Source organism: Sinocyclocheilus anshuiensis, unplaced genomic scaffold (assembly GCF_001515605.1).
Source record: "Sinocyclocheilus anshuiensis isolate Anshui unplaced genomic scaffold, SAMN03320099.WGS_v1.1 scaffold283, whole genome shotgun sequence".
Lineage (NCBI taxonomy): Eukaryota > Metazoa > Chordata > Actinopteri > Cypriniformes > Cyprinidae > Sinocyclocheilus > Sinocyclocheilus anshuiensis.
In genome coordinates, this window is record NW_015549605.1 from 6144881 (window position 1) to 6163501 (window position 18621).

Sequence of the window (18621 nt, forward strand, 5' to 3'; positions counted from 1 at the left end):
CTGTTACGGAGATATGGCCGTTCAAAGTTTCAATGGTTTTCCATAGACTTAAGCTTTAAAGCGTTTCATCCAGGTTGCCAGTAGCAAACAATGAAGCACGCTCTGCTGGACAAACTAAGTAATTACACCATTTCAAGCATTTTGTTTGCGTTATATGCTCTGTAAAAAATTTTCATATTGGCGGCGTATCGGCGGCATATTCGCCGATACCGATATATCGGCGACAGGCTCATATCGGCTGATAATATCTGCGAAACGATATATCGGTCGGGCTCTACTCAACAGGGTAGGTTTTAGGTAAAAATGAAACGTAATAAAATAACTCAAATGAATGTCCATGCATCTTCCCCGAAGCGGTTTCAAATGAGCTTCAAACTAATATGTTTGAGTAGCGTTCTTGAAATTGTATACATTTTGCCCTGTGACATCTGTTTTTGCAGTATATTGTTTGTCAACACATTGTTTCTCCTCATTTTTAAAAACATTTCCTCCACTCCATTACCCTTCACATCACTGCTGGAGTGGCTGCTGCACAACCTGCAGATTAACCCGCAGAAAAATGCAACTCTGTCTAGAAACAGATGCAGGGAAATGGGTTTTGTGGGATGTTTGTGCCTTACGAGGTTTTTGGAAGTGAAAGAATAAAGAGCCAAAAAAGATAAATGTTTTTTTTTCCAGTTGCCATGAATCCTTAGTAATAATAATTCACTACCAGGAAAACAAGCATTCAAATGCAAATATGGAATTAACATTAATCTGGGAGAAAAAAACAAGCTCAAAGAGTGAGAGAGCATCAAATTGTCAGGTCACGTCCTGATCTCATACCAGCTATATGACTAACACTTTTTTTTAAAGCTTGTGGTGATGCAATAATATCGGCGAAACGATATATCGGTCGGGCTCTAGTCTCTACAGTGTAAAACATGTTTGTTATTTTAATGATAAAACACTAAAAATGTCACAGTAAAACCACGTTAATTTGTAAAAACGTTCCCTTACTATATACAGTGGTTGTCAATATATTATAACAAAACATATTTTAGTGTTTCACTAAGCTGGTATACATAAATTTTGTTCTGTAAATTTAAAGTTCAACTGTATTTTTTATGCTAAAGTTTTGGCTACTGCGAACATTTGTTTTATTGTAAACCTCACAGATTGTTTCTTTTTTTACAGTGTAGACATAAACTGTGTAGGATCTCAGAAAAATAAAACTGCTTCATGACTTGTAGGTATTTTCTAGCACTTCATAGAATCAGAATCAGAAGAGCTTTATTACCAAGTATGTTTACACACACAAGGAATTTGACTTGACGACAGGAGCTTCCAGTGTAGAAGAAAGTACAGACATACATAGGAATAACACAGTAGGGATGTAATATATATAAAAAAAATAACTAGAAATAGAAACATCAATAGGAACATCTCACTATGGGTGAAAAACAAAGTTCATGACAAAATAGAAGAAAAACGTAACTTGGTACTAATAGTTTGCTGAAGTAGAAAAGAGGAACAAGCCACAATTTTAAAGTTACGGTTAGTTCCTATAGGTCTACTATATGCCACACTGGTGAAAATGACATTATTGTGTTGAAGAACTCATTTTACTCTTCTGACTGCAGTAGTACTCAATTATAAAAAGTCTTTAATTTATATAATTCACTCAAAAATGAACATTGTCATTTACTCACCAAACCTGACATGACTTTATTTTAAAAAAGATCTTTTGAAGAACTTTGGGATCCAAACAACATTGGACCCCATTGACTTCCATTGTATGGATGAAAAGATACTGAGACATTTCTCAAAATATCTTTCTCAAAAAAGTAAGGAAGTCATGCAGGTTTGGAATGAGTGCGAGTAAACATTGACAATTTTCATTTTTATGTGCAAACATTATTTTGAGCTCTGTTAAAGAAAGGGGTCATATGGTGCTGCTAAAAAGAACAGTATTTTGTGTATTTGGTGTAATGAAATGTGTTTATGCGGTTTAAGTTTCAAAAAACACATTATTTTCCACATACTGTACATTATTGTTTCTCCTCTATGCCCCGCCTTTCTGAAACGCATCGATTTTTACAAAGCTCATCGGTCTGAAAAAGCAAGGTGTGCTCTGATTGGCCAAAAGGAAAAATTGATATCGCATCATATGACCCCTTTAACATAATAATGTTAATCAACTTAATATTGTGTGTAATTTAAATTAGTTGAAACAACCTCTTTTTTGAGTAATCATCGACTTCATTTGTTTATGCTACAAATTATATCCTCGGTGTAGTTTGTTGGTTAAACAATTTCATTAGGCCTAGTTGTCGTCATGTCTCAAAAGATTGATGCAAACTGTTGCAGTACCTTTTTTTTTTTTTTGCCAAAACATTGTTTAATGTGCAGCATCTAATGCTGACGGTTGCCACAGAAAATAATTTTGACTCGTACCCCAGTGTTTGACCTCTGCATTTCCATTATAGAAGGGCTGCTGACAGATTCTTGTAATTTCACTGGTTTAAGAGCAGTTTCACAAATGTTTTATATTGAAACCTTGCATTTCAAAATGCTGTAGCATGACTTCAACATGTTGCTCTGTAACAAAATCATTTACAAAAGGGGAACAAAATCTCCCTCTGTCTCCCTCAAAAGATGTTTGTCACAATGCTGCACTCATTTCACGGCTTTTCTAGCATGCAGTCTATGCGCAACTGATTGTATATTGTCAACCTATTTACGATTGTCGGCATACTCTGTGATGCACACACCATATAAAATATTAAACCATATAGCATGCTGTAGTTTAAATAATAAAATTGACTTTGACTTAAGCTATATGTCAAGTTTAAATAATTTAAACATGATTTTGTGGTTTGTGCAACTCTTTAGTAGGGTATTTTCAGTCCTGAAAATCATATTTTGACTGTGTGAAATTATGCTTTTCTTGCATGCCTTTATGGTAAAATTGCAACTTTTTCATGTCAATTTGCATTTATTTTCACCATAAACAATGCACTTTCCATTCAAATGCAATGCATTTCAAGTTCAGAGTCACTGGTTTGCCCTCCCTCACTGAGCTGGAGGGAAACGCTGACAATGATGTGTTTTTTGGGGCATCTGAAGAAAAAAATAAGTATGATGTAGAATGTGTGGTTTACAGTTCAAGATTTGAAAGGCTGTAGGTTTAAAGTAAACCTTTCTATTTTACAAGTTTCAGACTGAATGTTCACAAGATTACCAAGCGCTCATACTGGATGCCCAGCAGATTACCATGTACTTGCACTGGACTTTCAGCTGATTACAAATTACTCGCACTGTACGTCCACAAGAGTAATGACTTTTTTTTCTCAGATTTAAAAAAAAAGAATATTAAAGACATCAACTATAAAATAACACTAATGGAAATATGGGTAATATATATATTAGCAATCAATTAAGACTCTTAAAGGGGTCATCGGATGCCCATTTTCCACAAGTTGGTATGATTCTTTTGGGTCTTCATGAAATGTCAGCAACATACTTTTGTTAAAGTTCCTCAAAAGTCGTGTAAAACAACACCCTTTTTACCTTGTCAAAAACAGCTCTGATCACAACGACCCATTTTGGTGCATGTCTCTTTAAATGGCCGCTCCCTTCTGTTTTTTGTGTATTCGTTGATGCATTACCATCAAAAACAAAACTAATCCACTGCGTCCTCAGTGGCTCTGATGTTGGGAGAAAATAAAGACTTTTAATACTCACACTGGACGTCGAGCAGCACTGATGTGTTCTGAGTGCCGTGTTTGTTCTCAGCTCTACAGTAGTATCGTCCACTGTGTGTCGAGTCTGTATTATTGATGGTCAGGTTTGGTCTGGTCTGAACTGGATTCAGAGGTCTTTCAGTGTCTCTGTACCAGGTGTAGTTCACTGCTGGGTTTGCATCACTGCTGCAGCTCAGAGTCACTGAATGACCCTCTAGAACTAAACCAGCTGGATTTATCCTCACCGATGTGTTTTTAGGAGCATCTGGTAGAACAAAAAAAAATATGTAGGCAGGCACAATACATAGTCATATTTTACATCTACTATATACAGTAAAAGCATGTAAAATATACAATATTTTACATGCTACACTGTGCAAAATGAGTGACCTTAAATATTTGGAATATTTGTATCAGTAAAGACTCTTAATACTCACACTGGACGTCCAGAAGCGCTGATGTCCTCTGAGTGCCGTGTTTGTTCTCAGCTCTTCAGTAGTATCATCCGCTGTGTGGACATATTTTATAGAATGAAAAAAGCAAAAATGTTGGACCTGTTTTTGTTTGTTTATCCTACACACAGGTGTGCGATGGCAAATGTTGATTGATAGAATTAAAAAAATAATAATTTATTGTGTCTGAATTTATAGCTCTTTTGTTGGTATCTAAACTCTTTATTTCTAAATTTCTAGATTAGTTTTAGATTTAGATTTCTTTTCTAGATTTTTACATGAGAATACAGAACAATACTAAAGATTTAAAAAACAGGACATCTTGAACATGTTTCAAACCTTGACGTTTCAGAATCTCAAAACTACAGGAGTAAGTGTAAGTTTTACTGGATTGTGTGTAAATGACTTACCAGAGAAGAGAGTTGAAGACGACAGAAATCCTCTCGGAGCTCAAGCTGATGCTTCTACACTGAATGAAGGGAGAACTGTGTGTGAAAATGGCACAGTTTAACTTGTATTAGAGATTCACCACTTCTCCTTTAGTCAGAACTCAGTAACAGTAGCCTGACTGAGAAATCTTATCAGTATAAAGCTTTCTGAATATTCAACACATTTCTTTATATTTGCTTGAAACAATTCACTGTCTTGTGAGATCCAAGTCAAGTCAAGTCAAGTCACCTTTATTTATATAGCGCTTTTAACAATACAGATTGTGTCAAAGCAACTGAACAGCATTAATTAGGAAAATAGTGTCAATAATGCAAAATGACAATAGTAAACACTCATTTTTCAATTAAAGACAGTTCATCATTGAATTCAGTGATGTCATCATCCAGCTCAGTTCAGTTTAAATAGTATCTTTGCAATCAAGTCAACGATATTGCTGGAAATGAAGTGTCCCCAACTAAGCAAGCCAGAGGCGACAGCGGCAAGGAACCAAAACTCCATTGGTGACAGAATGGAGAAAAAACCTTGGGAGAAACCAGGCTCAGTCGGGGGGCCAGTTCTCCTCTGACCAGACGAAACCAGCAGTTCAATTCCAGGCTGCAGCAATGTCACATTGTGCAGAGGACTCGTCTGGTTCCTGTGGTCTTGTCCCGGTGGTCGTCTGAGACAAGGTCTTTACAGGGGATCTGTATCTGGGGCTCATCTAGTTGTCCTGGTCTCCGCTGTCTTTCAGGGCTGTGGAGGTCCTTTCTAGGTGCTGATCCACCATCTGGTCTGAATACGATCCAGTGTTCCAGTGATCCAGTGTTCAATGTTTATGTTGATAATAATTCTCAATATTCAGGAACAGTACCGCCGCTCCCTATACGCAGAGTAAGTTACGCTTAATAACGGCTAAATAATAAAAGTTAATAACGACTTTATTCAACAATTTGTCTCCTCCGCATCACCCTGTAGCGCCATTTTGGAGAGTATCAGCTGGATGTAAACAGCACATGCTGTTCTGTGTCAGCTGTGTCACGCCGGATCTGTTTCCTACGTTGTTGTGATTTGATCTGAACTAAAACAGCGTATCCGTGTGACGCAGCTGACACAGAACAGCATACGCTGTTTACATCCACCTGATATTCTCTGAAATGGCACTACAGGGTGACGCGGAGGAGACGAATTGTTGAATAAAGTCTTTTTTTTTTTTCTTTTGCGCACAAAAAAGTATTCTCGTAGCTTCGTATAATTGAATTGATGAACCACTGATGTCACATGGATTATTTGACCGATCTCCTTGCTACGTCTCTGGACTTTTCAGTTGCGTTGCTGTCTATGCAGGGTCAGACGAAGGTCTTACGGGTTTGAAATGACATGAGGGTGAGTAATTAATGACAGAATTTTCATTTTTGGGTGAACTAACCCTTTAATATTGACCAAACATTTAATTCAAATATACACTTAAATCCTTTTTGGACTTTGCAATAGAAATGCTACAGCCTCTATAATTTCTTCAACAAAAACATGTGGACATCACAGCCCTTACAAAAATTAACCATGGTTTTATCGTAGTAAAACTGTTTAATTTTATTTTGTGTGATTTCTGAATGCTCGAGACAATAAAATCAATCAGACAACTGTATTAATAAATAGCCATAGGTAACTGTCTAGAGTTACAACTGTAATTTATAAATAATACAACTGAATTACAATTTATTTTTTTATTTACTTTTATATGTTATTAAAGTTCTATTTTGACCCCTATAGGTGTTTTTTTTACTTCCATAATATTTGAGGGAGGGGGGCACAACAATACAATTCTGCTTAAGACACCCATTTGGAATAGACACCAGTTCAGGAATATGTATTGAATGCAAATGCAATCCAAGAACACAATGTACAGGAAACATGCATTTCTTTTCTTCTCATCTTTTGCATTTCTTATTTTATTTATTTCAGATATTATCAACATTGTTTTGCAGTAACACTTCTCATGTTCTGAATTCTGTTTTACAGTTTATCTCAACTAAGGAATGTGGGGCATTGAGGACTAAATAGTCTGCAAGCATGTTTTCTTGCCCAAGATACTGACAGAAGCGGAAAAGCAGAAGAGATTTCAGCAAAATACTGCTGTCTGTATGTAAGGCATCTGTGTATGTGAACTCAACAATACGAGCTTCTCACTTCTACAGCTATATATTTAGGCCTGTATAGTAAATGTAATTGTATCAAAGATTATTTCTTTTTGTCAATGTATTGAAGTTTATTTGTCATTGTACATTCTTTTTGTTTGCTCTTCTAATATGCTTCAACTTCATTTGTTTAGTCCTGGTTTTTCCTTAATTAGCTGCCCACTGGTCTGTATATGTCCTCTGTTAATTAGCCAATCACTGCTGCCATGCACTAATGGGTCCTGATTTATAAATGCTTGTGCTGATGCACAGTAGAGAGAGACTCTGAAACTACTTCCATGTTTGTGTGGTGTGTGCGCGTATACATGAGCAATGTAAGTTTGTTTCTTTTGTTTATATTGTGCATCGCTGACTTTGTAGCCTTAGTATGGTTCATTTGATTTAATCTGTTGTATTTTTGTTCTTGTTTTAGAGACCACACACACGCACGTACCCTGCTCCTCTGTGCTCTGCCTTCTTTGGGGGATAAATAAAGTGGTCATATGGCATTGTATTACTGGACTCTGTTCTTGTAGACACCCCTGCTGGACTCAAGCCAGACATTCCCTAAACCCTAAACTCCTTTACAGTAATACCGTATACATTTATTAATTTGACAGATTCATCATAGAGACTATAAACCCGAGAAGTGCTAGTAGCCAACATTTCAGATATGGTTAGAACAAGGACAAATTAAAGAATTTTTATTTTTTCAACAAACTATGGCTTGTTTTCTTTTTTTATGGGAATATGTGCTATTTTGTACATTAACAGTCTTTCACAGAGTTGTCATCTGCAGTATCTGTACTGAAACTGTCTGCATTAGAGTGGCCCTTATTGGGGGGTACTTTTATTTTATTTTTAAGAAATGTTAACATCTCACCCCCTTATTGGTTACTACACTAGAAGTTAGTAATGTATGCAAAATTCCATCCAGATAATTTGTCATTTAGGGTGTGCTCAAAGAATGTATCTTTATCAGCAGGTACTTCAAGAGCTGATGGTTAGAGTCAGACTTGTAACCTGAAGGTCATGGGTTCGAGTCTCAGTACCAGCAGGGATTGTAGGTGGGGGCAGTGAATGACCAGCGCACTCTTCCACCCTCAATACCCCGACTGAGGTGCCCTTGAGCAAGACACCGAACCCCAGACTGGCTGCCCACTGCTCCAGGTGTGTGTACACGGTTTGTGTGCGAGTATGTGTGCACTTTGATGGGTTAAATGCAGAGCACAAATTCTGAGTATGAGTTACCATACTTGGCAACATGCCACGACAATGGCAGAACACTCTTAACTTCTTCATTACGAGTGTTCGTTCCTGTCCGCGAGCTGGGACTCGAACTGGGGACGCCTGCACTGTCCACAAGGCTATCGGCGCCAATGTCACTTAACATTTTATCTGTGTTCTCGTTTTTAAAACAATTCACGGTTTACTGATGGTTTTGTATAATTATTAATTACGTGCTGTTATTGTCATTTAAGACTATATGAAGAATTTCAACTTTAAGCACACCTAAACGTAGTCCAATCTCAGCAAAATTTGGTTTGTTTCCATTTCTCATTAAGGAGAGTTGACTGGGAGGGTGACTGCAGAAGATTTCAAAATTCAAAAACAAGGGTCTCTCTAGTCTGCATGTGTTGTCATGTTGTCAATTATCTTAAAAGTCTCAGGCTGAAACTGAAGCCGCTTCTGCCACCTAGTGGAGCAGATGGAAACTGCACATCAGTTCCTATGATTACGATAAGTAACACTCACCACCAGAGGGCACCAAAGGGATATTTTATGTGCTTGCAAATAGTAATAGTGATTTTAATAAGACCATATATTTTGAAAAGCGTTTTTTTTTTTATTATTGTAATGGGCACTTTATTTGTAAATTCCAACTTCCACAATTTCGTAAACATTAGAATTCTGAATATCAAATTCGTTATTCATAAATGCTGATTATCCACAATTTTGTAAACTTTACAATTCTGAATGTCAAGTTCTTTGACATATAATTCTGAATGTCGAATAGTTTATTCGTAAATGTTGAACATCCATGATTTCGTCAACTTTATATTCTGAGTGGCAAATTCTTTATTCATAAATGCTGAATATTATTCATAGAAAGCCTTTTACAAAGGAGGATAGTCAGCATTTATAACAAACTTGCTCTTTCAATGCCTGTTTCTATATAATATTGTTTGCAGAGTTACATAATGGTAATTTTAAAAAAAAATTACAAGTTCAAAAGTCAAATTTGTTGTCCAGAATAACATTTCAAATAAAATATAAAACAAAAATTCAGAAAATTGAATTGATTTTTCATTTCATGCAGACTTGAATCCTTGGGTAAAAATCTTGAAACTTGTCAGGGAAAAAAAAGGTGATATTTTACCCATATTTTTTCCATTTGATTTTCAAAACATAAATTATTTATTTGCGAGATTGTCAAATGTTTATTTGTGAGATTTATATGCGTTATGCTCAACTCTTTCCTTAAATTCTTTCCTAAACAATACAGACAGTCCAATGTCATCTCTTTTGTTCTCTAGGAAAGACAGTTTTGCGAAGCAAGCCTGATGACTCTGGGTGTGAAACTGGAAGCGACACAATCTGGAAGTAATTTAATCAAACATTTAAATAAGGCATTTTTCTTCCAGACGTATCAGACTGGGAGTTCCTCATGCCTGCTTTCATATCAGCTTCAGTTTAAATTATTTCAATTTATAAATTATTTGGACTTATTAAATTATTATTATTATTATTATTATTATTATTATTATTATTAGCAATTGTGGCCTATTCCTTTTGCAGAGACATTTTAATTAAGCTAAAGTACATGTCTTAAAACACACTTGATATTTAAAGATTTAATGAAGAATAAAAGTAGAAATGGTAATATATTTGAATCGGAAATAAAAGACATTGGTGTAATAAAAAACAATAAATTAAGCAGGACTGTATTATAGGTATTAATGTTGTAAATAATGTTCAGTTTCTTGCGCACACACTGATCGTTTCACTTGAAAAGACCTCAATATATCACCAGGAGTCACAGATATTTTTGACTCTCAAAGTGACTGTAGCCACTGACTTGCATTTTATGAATTACCAAGGACCATGATTTCAGATAAAAAAAACTTTTTTACTGTTCTACTGAAGAAAAGTCACCTACATCTTGAATGGCCTGAGAGTGGGTAATTAACAGCAAATTTTCAATTATGGCTGAACTACTATCCTATCCACGAGGCGATGCCCCTGATCTCTCCTGACGGTGGTTCAGTGTTTGTGAAGTCGATGGAGGAATAATGAAGTGATTCAGTTGCACTCGGTGCAGTGGATGACAGCATGCCGTTATTGGCGTAAACAAACTGACCGTCATTATCCAGAGCAATGGCCTGATGGAGAAGAAACAGTTGTTCAGCAGATCTTCTCCACTCATTTTGCTGTCTTTAATGTCTTTTAGAATGAATTACTCACTGTTTGAGTCAGAGTGAGTCCAGATGTGTCGTCTTGTCTGGTTTGTGAAGGTTTTTCTTTCCTTTTTCTGATTTAAAAAAAACATGTTTTCAGATCATTAAAACATTAATGCTTATACAATATCTCAGTCAGAATGACAAATCCTTGTGATGAAGCAAAAACCAGGTAAAATCTCATCAGAACAACAAAACCATAATTTTTTTTAGCATTTTCATTTTAACTTAATGTACTAAAATAACTGAAACTGAAAAATGTATAAACTATATAGACATATAAAAAAAAAAAAAATAAATAAATTACAATAGCACACAATTACAAAAACTTTCAATTTTATCGTTTCTGTTTTTGCTTTACTTTAGATTAAAGTTGATCTTTTTTTCTTTTTTTTTTATCATTTGTAAAAATGATAAATTCTGGTTTATTTTAATTTTAGGTACTTTATTATTTATTCATTCATTTATTTGTGTTTTATTTCAGTTAATATTTTATTTCAACTAACTATTATTTTATTTTTTTTAATAACCCTGCTTGAAGCTGTATACTTTTGAGAACATTTACCATAATAGCTGAAAAGAAATCTGTGTAACATAAGTAAAACATGTATCGCGTGTGTGTATGTATATATACAGTGGGTACGGAAAGTATTCAGACCCCCTTAAATTTTTCACTCTTTGTTATATTGCAGCCATTTGCTAAAATCATTTAAGTTAATTTTTTTTTCCTCATTAATGTACACACAGCACCCCATATTGACAGAAAAACACAGAATTGTTGACATTTTTGCAGATTTATTATACCTGTGTATGTATAGAATATTTATATAGTATAAACATGTTTTCTTATTCCTCAAAGGGCATTTGTACCCACCGTTCACAGCAGAGCATCACGATGCACACGATCATCATCAGTAACACACCGACAGCAGCTCCGAGCAGCACCGATGGATAATGGAAACCTGGAAAGCAGTGCTTTATTGCTCAGAGGTTGGTCTTTCATAGTTCAGGAGATCTCATTAAAACCATTAAACTATTTTAGATGTTTCTCAGGAGGAATAAAAATAGACCCAAATGAGTCAACAGTTGTCCTAGTAGAAAATACAGAGCTATAAAATGAATGTGGATTTGATGAGAAATGTTTGAGTTCATGTTGAGACCTTAGATGTGTGATTACAGACTTTAGTGTCTTGGCAAATATGAACACATTTCTCAGGACTAAAGTCTCTGTTCGGGCTCCATTTGATCATCACTTTGGCATCACTAAGTCCTCTAAGACAGCAAAACGTCCCTGAGACGGGTGACCCAGGGATGGAAGGGGCTGCTCTTTTTCTGGGGCAGGTAACACCTAGGCCCCTTGCCCCAGAGAGGGACAGTGGCTTTTTGGGTTTCAACCAGGTATCGTCATTTCTTTCACAGAATAACCAATAGGACGCTAACCAATCAGGCTTCAGTGGACATTCAACTGAGACTGCGCTACTGTCAATCACTGAAGCCTTGCGGATTGCAAAAGCTGATTCCAAATCATCCGTTCTCATTCTGCTGGATCTATCTGCTGCTTTTGACACTGTGAATCATCAGATCCTCCTGTACACCCTCTCATCACTGGGCATCACAGAGATTCCAATTCACTGGTTTGAATCCTGTCTCACTGGTAAGTCTTTCAGGGTGACCTGGGGAGGGGAGGTTTCCAAAGCACATCAACTGGTCACTGGAGTTCCTCAGGGATCAATTCTTGGACCCCTCCTCTTCTCCATATACACTACATCACTGGGTCCCATCATACAGGCACATGGTTTCTCCTACCATTGCTATGCTGATGACACACAGCTCTATCTCTCATTTCAACCAGATGATCCAACGGTAGCTGCACGGATTTCAGACTGCCTGGCAGACATCTCGGCATGGATGAAAGAACATCACTTACAGCTCAACCTGGCAAAGACTGAGCTTCTTGTCTTCCCTGCCACTCCGACTCTACAGCATGACTTCACCATCCAGTTAGGTTCATCAACAATTACCCCATCAAGTTCGGTCAAAAAACTTGGTGTAATCTTCGATGACCAGCTGACTTTCAAAAACCACATTGCAAAAACTGCTCGATCTTGCAGGTTTGCATTGCACAACATCAGAAAGATCAGGCCTTTTCTAACGGAGCATGCTGCACAACTTCTTGTCCAGGCCCTTGTCATTTCTAGACTGGACTACTGCAATGCTCTTCTGGCTGGACTTTCATCATGCACAATCAAACCTTTACAAATGATTCAGAATGCAGTGGCACGACTGGTCTTCCACGAACCCAAAAGGGCCATGTCACATCTTTCTTTATCTCCCTGCACTGGCTCCCGGGTTGCAGCTCGCATCAAGTTCAAGACATTGATGCTTGCATATAGAACAGCCACCGGCTCAGCACCCACCTACTTCCACTCACTTTTGAGGATCTACACCCCCTCCAGAAGTCTGAGATCTATGAGTGAGTGACGCCTTGTGGTACCATCACAGAGAGGCACAAAATCACTTTCCAGAACTTTTTCGTTCACCGTTTCCGGCTGGTGGAATGAACTTCCCACCCCTATCCGGAATGCTGAATCCTTGACAATTTTCAAGTGACACCTAAAACCTCATCTCTTTCGTCAACATTTGCCTTCAAAGGTTTTTTTTGTTTGATTGTTTAAGATGATTTTCTTTTTCCTTAATCTCCGGGTTGAGCCAGTTTCCTCCCGTGTGTTGGGTTTGAGCAGGTAATTTGCGGGAGGACTGGTTCGGTGTCTTGCTTGCTTGTGGTGCCATTCCTCTGGTTGGTGGATATGTGCGCTTTATCTTCCAGTATATCGGTGCATCTCAAAAAAACTGGAATATCGTGAAAGTTTTATTTTTACTTATTTCAAAACGTGAAACTTTCGTATATTCTAGATTCGTTACATGTAAATTAAAACTTTTCAAAAGTTTTTTTTGTTTGTTTTAATTTTGATGATTAGAGCTTACAGCTCATGAAAGTCAAAAATCCAGTATCTCAAAATATTAGAATATTTCCTAAGATCAATCAAAAAAAGGATTTGCAAAACAGAAAAGTTCAAGTTCTTTAAACTGTTAATTTATGCACTCAGTACTTGGTCGGAGCTCCTTTAGCACTAATTGCAGCATCAGTGAGGTGTGGCATGGAAGCGATCAGCCTGGGGCACTGCTGAGGCACCATTGAGCCTTCAGCTCGGATTCACTGTTTCTCATCTTTCTCTTGAAAATATCCCATAGATTCCATATGGGGTTCAGGTCAGGCATGCTGGCTGGCCAATCAAGCACAGTAATATCATGGTCCGCAAACCACTTGGCAGTGGATTTGGCACTCTGGGCAGGTCCTGCTGGAAAAGGAAATCAGCATCTCCATAAAACTTGTCAGCAGATGAAAGCATGAAGTGCTCCAAAATCTCCTGGTAGACAGCTTCATTTACTTTGGACCTGATAAAACACAATAGACCAACACCAGCAGACGTCACGGCACCCCAAATCATCACTGACTTCAGAAACGTCACAGTGGACTTCAAGCAGCTTGGATTCTGTTCCTCTCCAGTCTTCCTCCAGACTCCAGACCTTGATTTCCAAATGAAATGCAAAATTTACTTTTATCTGAAAAGAGGACTTTGGACCACTGAGCAGCAGTCCAGTTCTTTTTCTCCTTAGCCCAGGTAAGATGCTTCTGACGTTGTTTCTGTTTCAGAAGTGGCTTGGTAGCCCTTTTCCTGAAGACGTCTGAGCGTGGTGACTCTTGATGCACTGACTCCAGCTTCAGTCCACTCCTTGTGAAGCTCTCCCAAGTGTTTAAATCGGCTTTGCTTGTCAGTATTCTCAAGCTTGCGGTCATCCCTGTTGCTTGTGCACCTTTTCCTACCCAATTTCTACCTTCCAGTCAACTTTGCATTTAATATGCTTTGATACAGCACTCTGTGAACAGCCAGCCCTTTCAGTAATGCCCTTCTGTGACTTACCCTCTCTGTGGAGGGTGTCAATGATTGTCTTCTGGACCATTGCCAAGTCAGTAGTCTTCCCCATTATTGTGGTTTCAAAGAACAAGAGATACCCGGAATTTATACTGTAGGGATGGTCATTTAATGAAACTCAAATGTAAATATTCTAATATTTTGAGATACTGGATTTTTGACTTTCATGAGCTGTAAGCTCTAATCATCAAAATAAAAAAAAATAAAAAAAAAGTTTGAAATGTTTTGTAAGGTTCAGTACTTGTGTTATATGCCTGTGTTACCCCTTGCACCGGACCAGGTGCCCATGGAATGTGTCCTGTATGTAGTTTCCATAGTACAGTTTCCCTTGGTAAACTCATATCTTTCTCTTGACAGATCTCTCTGTCAAGACTTATGTCCCACTGAGGTAATGGGGTAATTTCTGTATTTTAGTCTATGCTGCAATCAGTCATATGAATTCTCACATTCCTATCTGGGTGTGACTCTACACCCCCAATGTTTACATTATGATTTCTATCTGGTACTGGACGTTGGGCGGGTTACGGATCCAGATGCATCTGTCTTGGCACGCTTGCTTGCCAGCACCTGCATCGTCAATTTTGTAACGGAAAAGTTATGTCCCTCATGCCACAACCTTGAACTGCGCTGAATGCCAGGATGCTTTCTTAGTTCCTCAGCACAAACCTTATATACCCGTATATGTAGGGAGAGTGGCTTGGCAAGCAAATTATATGCGGCAGTAGTCACTGGCCGTTTCTTGTAATGGTCAGAGGTGATTGGGGCTCCCAACTGAGACCCCTAACGTCAGTGCCGATGTAACGTCTCTGTTCCCTCCTTCAGGGAACGAGCGTTACATAACATAACCAAGACGTTTCTGTTTAAGTTTTAATGAACTATAATAACCATGTACTGAGTAACACTACAGTTAAAATTATAATCAAGTATTGACATTATTACATACTGCACATTTTAAATGTACTTAATTGTCTAAAACATAGTAATGTAAGTGTACATAATACATGTACATAATGCATTATTTGCAAGTAGTGTTTTAAAAATATACTTTTAATATATTAAGTACACTACAAATTGACATTCAATACAATTAATCACACTTTTTCACAAGGGTAAAGATATAATTTGTGATCTTGTCAATCAGATAAAGCTGTTGTTTTGTGTTTCTCACTTGTCTTTTGTGGCGGTGGGATGGCCTGAAACTGTTGACTTGCGCTGCCGTAAATGTTTGCGCTGAAACACTGCAGGACGTCCGTGTCCGTGAGGGACTGATGGATGGTCAGAACGCTCTTCACTCCTGTGCTTCCTAACGTCTCATCACTGATGGAGGTTTCTGTAGAGTTAGCGAGCACATGTCCAGACAGACGCCACTCTAGTGTAGGGCAGGGATTCCCATGAGCCTCACAGACACACGCCATTACGCTGTTTCGGCTACAAGAGCTGGAGATGTTGGGCGCAACTGAAATAGAGAATATGATTGTTAGGATAAAGAAGATCTTGATGGTTTCTGTGTAAAAGACAAAAATGTTTGTACTGTATTTTTATTGTAAAGTTTTGGCAACTGTGACCTTTTTTTTTAACCATAAACCATTGAACCGTTTTATTCTTCTGAGATCCTACACAGTTTGTCTAATCATTTAATAATTTAGACTCGTACCCCAGTGTTTGATCACTGTATTGGCATTATAGAAGGGCTGCTGACAGATTCTTGTAGTTTCACTTGTTTAAGTGCAGTTTCACAAAGGTTTTATAATGAAACCTTGCATTACAAAATGCTGTAGCATAATTTTAACATGTTGCTTTGTAACATGAGTGTTTACTCTCCAAAATCTCCAAATCTCCTACCGTCTTCTCATATGTATTTTCTGTAAATGAAGAAATTTTTCACAGTGCTATGCCCATTTCACGGCTTTGATGCACAGCTGACTGTATAGTCAATCACCTTTAACCAGTTTACCATTGTCACCATACTCGGTGATGCACACACAATGTAAGATATTACACCATATAGCATGCTGTAGTGTAGTTTATATAATAAAATTGTCATCTTTAATTACATGTAAAGTTTAAGTAATTTAAACATGCTTTTGTGGGTTTTGCAACTCTTTAGTAGTCTTTTCAGTGTTGAAAGTCATATTTTGACTGTTTGAAAGTATGTTTCTTGCATGCTTTTATAGTAAAATTGCAACTTTTTCATGTCAATTTGCATTCAATTTCGCCATAATGCACTTTGCATTCAATTGCAGTGCCGTCTAGAGTTATGTGTTTGCTGCAATTACTGCAGTTATTGTACTTTGTACTCACACTGAACATCAAGTTGAATTGTTGTGTTGCATTGGCCATGCTGGTTTTGAGCATTACAGCCATACCATGCGCCCTGTGTAGGGTTTGTCACAATGTAGGTGTGATTATATCCAGTCTGGAGGAGCTCAAATTGAGATTCGGTTTCTCTGTACCAGGTGTAGTTGAGCTCTGCTGGGTTTGCATCAGTGCTGCAGTTCAGAGTCACTGGTTTGCCCTCCCTCACTGAGCTGGAAGGAAACGCTGACAATGATGTGTTTTTTGGGGCATCTGAGGGGGAAAAAAGATGTGTAATGTAGAATGTGTGGTTTCCAGTTCAAGATTTGAAAGGCTGCAGGTTTAAATCTCTCCGTTGTAAAAAGTTTCAGATGCAGGCAACGTGTTGAAGCATGTGTGCAAACATCTACAGTAGGCAAACAAAACCCCATATGTCTGTATTTTACCTATTACCTGTTTACTTCACACTAGCTGTGTGTAAAGGTTTAAAGGGGTCATGAAATGAGAAATCAAAATTCCATTGATCTTTTGACACATAAGAAGTCATATAAAAACATTCTGTAAGTTTTGGAACTCAAAACATTCTTGTTAGTCTAAAATCAGCTTATATTGAAGCCAATCTGCCAAAACAACAGGTTGTGAAATGTGCCACTTTATGATGTAATAGTGTGGCTAAACACCGCCTCTGCAGAAGAAGATCAACGCCTGCTTCTACAGCACTGCCTGTTTAGCCCTGCCCACCAATTCGCACACAGTATAAATAACGAGGGTGGCATACGCAGGTCTATGCAGAAACCAAACGATAAAGATGGCTCTGGAGACAAGACACTGTCCGGTGCCAAGTTTTGGAAAAAGTCTTCGCATTGCCTTCTGATCTCAACATTGGGAAAGAGTGGATTCACTTTAATTTTAATGAAGATCAAGACCGCATCAGTAAGAACGTCATCCTTTGTTCACTTTACTTTACAGCGGATTCATTTACAAACAAAGCTCAAGTCGATGCAAGATCTCATAAGTGTGAGTAACCTTTTATTATGTGGTCACAATTGCTTTATTACAAATAGTTTGATATGAGTATTTATGCATTTTAAATCTAAATCACTGCAACATCCATCTGTGAAGGACGTAGGCTGTTAAACATACACAACTATTAGCCAATCATAGCAGTGGGCGTTTACTTCCGAATCTACAATCTGCCACACCTATTCAAACAGAGGGGGGTCAAAAACAGGACAGAAAATAGCCTATTACTTCTAAATTATGATTTTTTTTATGTAAAATTCTTGATAACGATATAAGGGGACCTCAGAGAACAGTATAAAATAATTTAAAAAGGCAGTTTTTGATTACAAAGATTACTAAGTAATCGTACTAGACGTACAGCAGATTACCAAGTATTCAAACTGGAGTCTCAGTAGATTACCAAATTCTCGCACTAGACACCAAGCAAGTTACCAAGTATTCACACTAGACGTACAGCAGATTACCAACTATTCACACTGGTCTCTCAGTATATTACTGTAATGGGGCGACTGAGACGAGTGACATGTGGATCCATCTGCAAAGCTTCATTCTTAAACATATTCAAAACCGGCAAGAGTCGGACAATGGCAAACAGGTATTTAGAGGACAAGACAGAAGAGTGATCCAATAAACAGGTGTAGGTCGATCAACGGCGAACATAATCCAAAGGATGAGGCAGGCGAGTAATCCACAGACAGATATTCATCCAGGCGAGGTGCGAACAGAATCCAAACAACAAGACGAGAGAGAAATCCAAGACAGGCAGGTTATCAGGAACAAACAATCAGGCAAAACTAGACATTACGAAACAGGACTAGAACTAGGAACTAGACTAAACTCGGACAGGATACTGGCTCCGTAAAGTGCTACCACTAGGAGAGTGATAAACGCAGACAATACTCGGCCATTAGAGAAGGACTTGAGTGGTTGTTATATAGTGTGTGTGATTGGCTGCAGGTGAGTCCAATCAGTGCAATGGAGCATGGGAAATGTAGTCCAGGGTGATGTGCAACAGTTTGTGTGGTGTGAGAGTCAATGTAATCAGAAGGCGACCTCTGGTGGCGAGCAGA

At 37.8% G+C, this 18621-nt stretch overlaps 1 protein-coding gene across 1 annotated transcript in view; it reads right to left on the reverse strand.

Moving 5' to 3' along the window:
* Positions 1–18621, reverse strand: part of LOC107658755 (sialic acid-binding Ig-like lectin 10) — a 28077-nt gene that overhangs the window by 2317 nt on the left and 7139 nt on the right. Inside the window, exon 7 of the mRNA XM_016447404.1 lies at positions 3727–3990. Within this exon, the coding sequence (XP_016302890.1) occupies positions 3727–3990 (264 nt within the window). The remainder of the gene's footprint in view (positions 1–3726; positions 3991–18621) is intronic.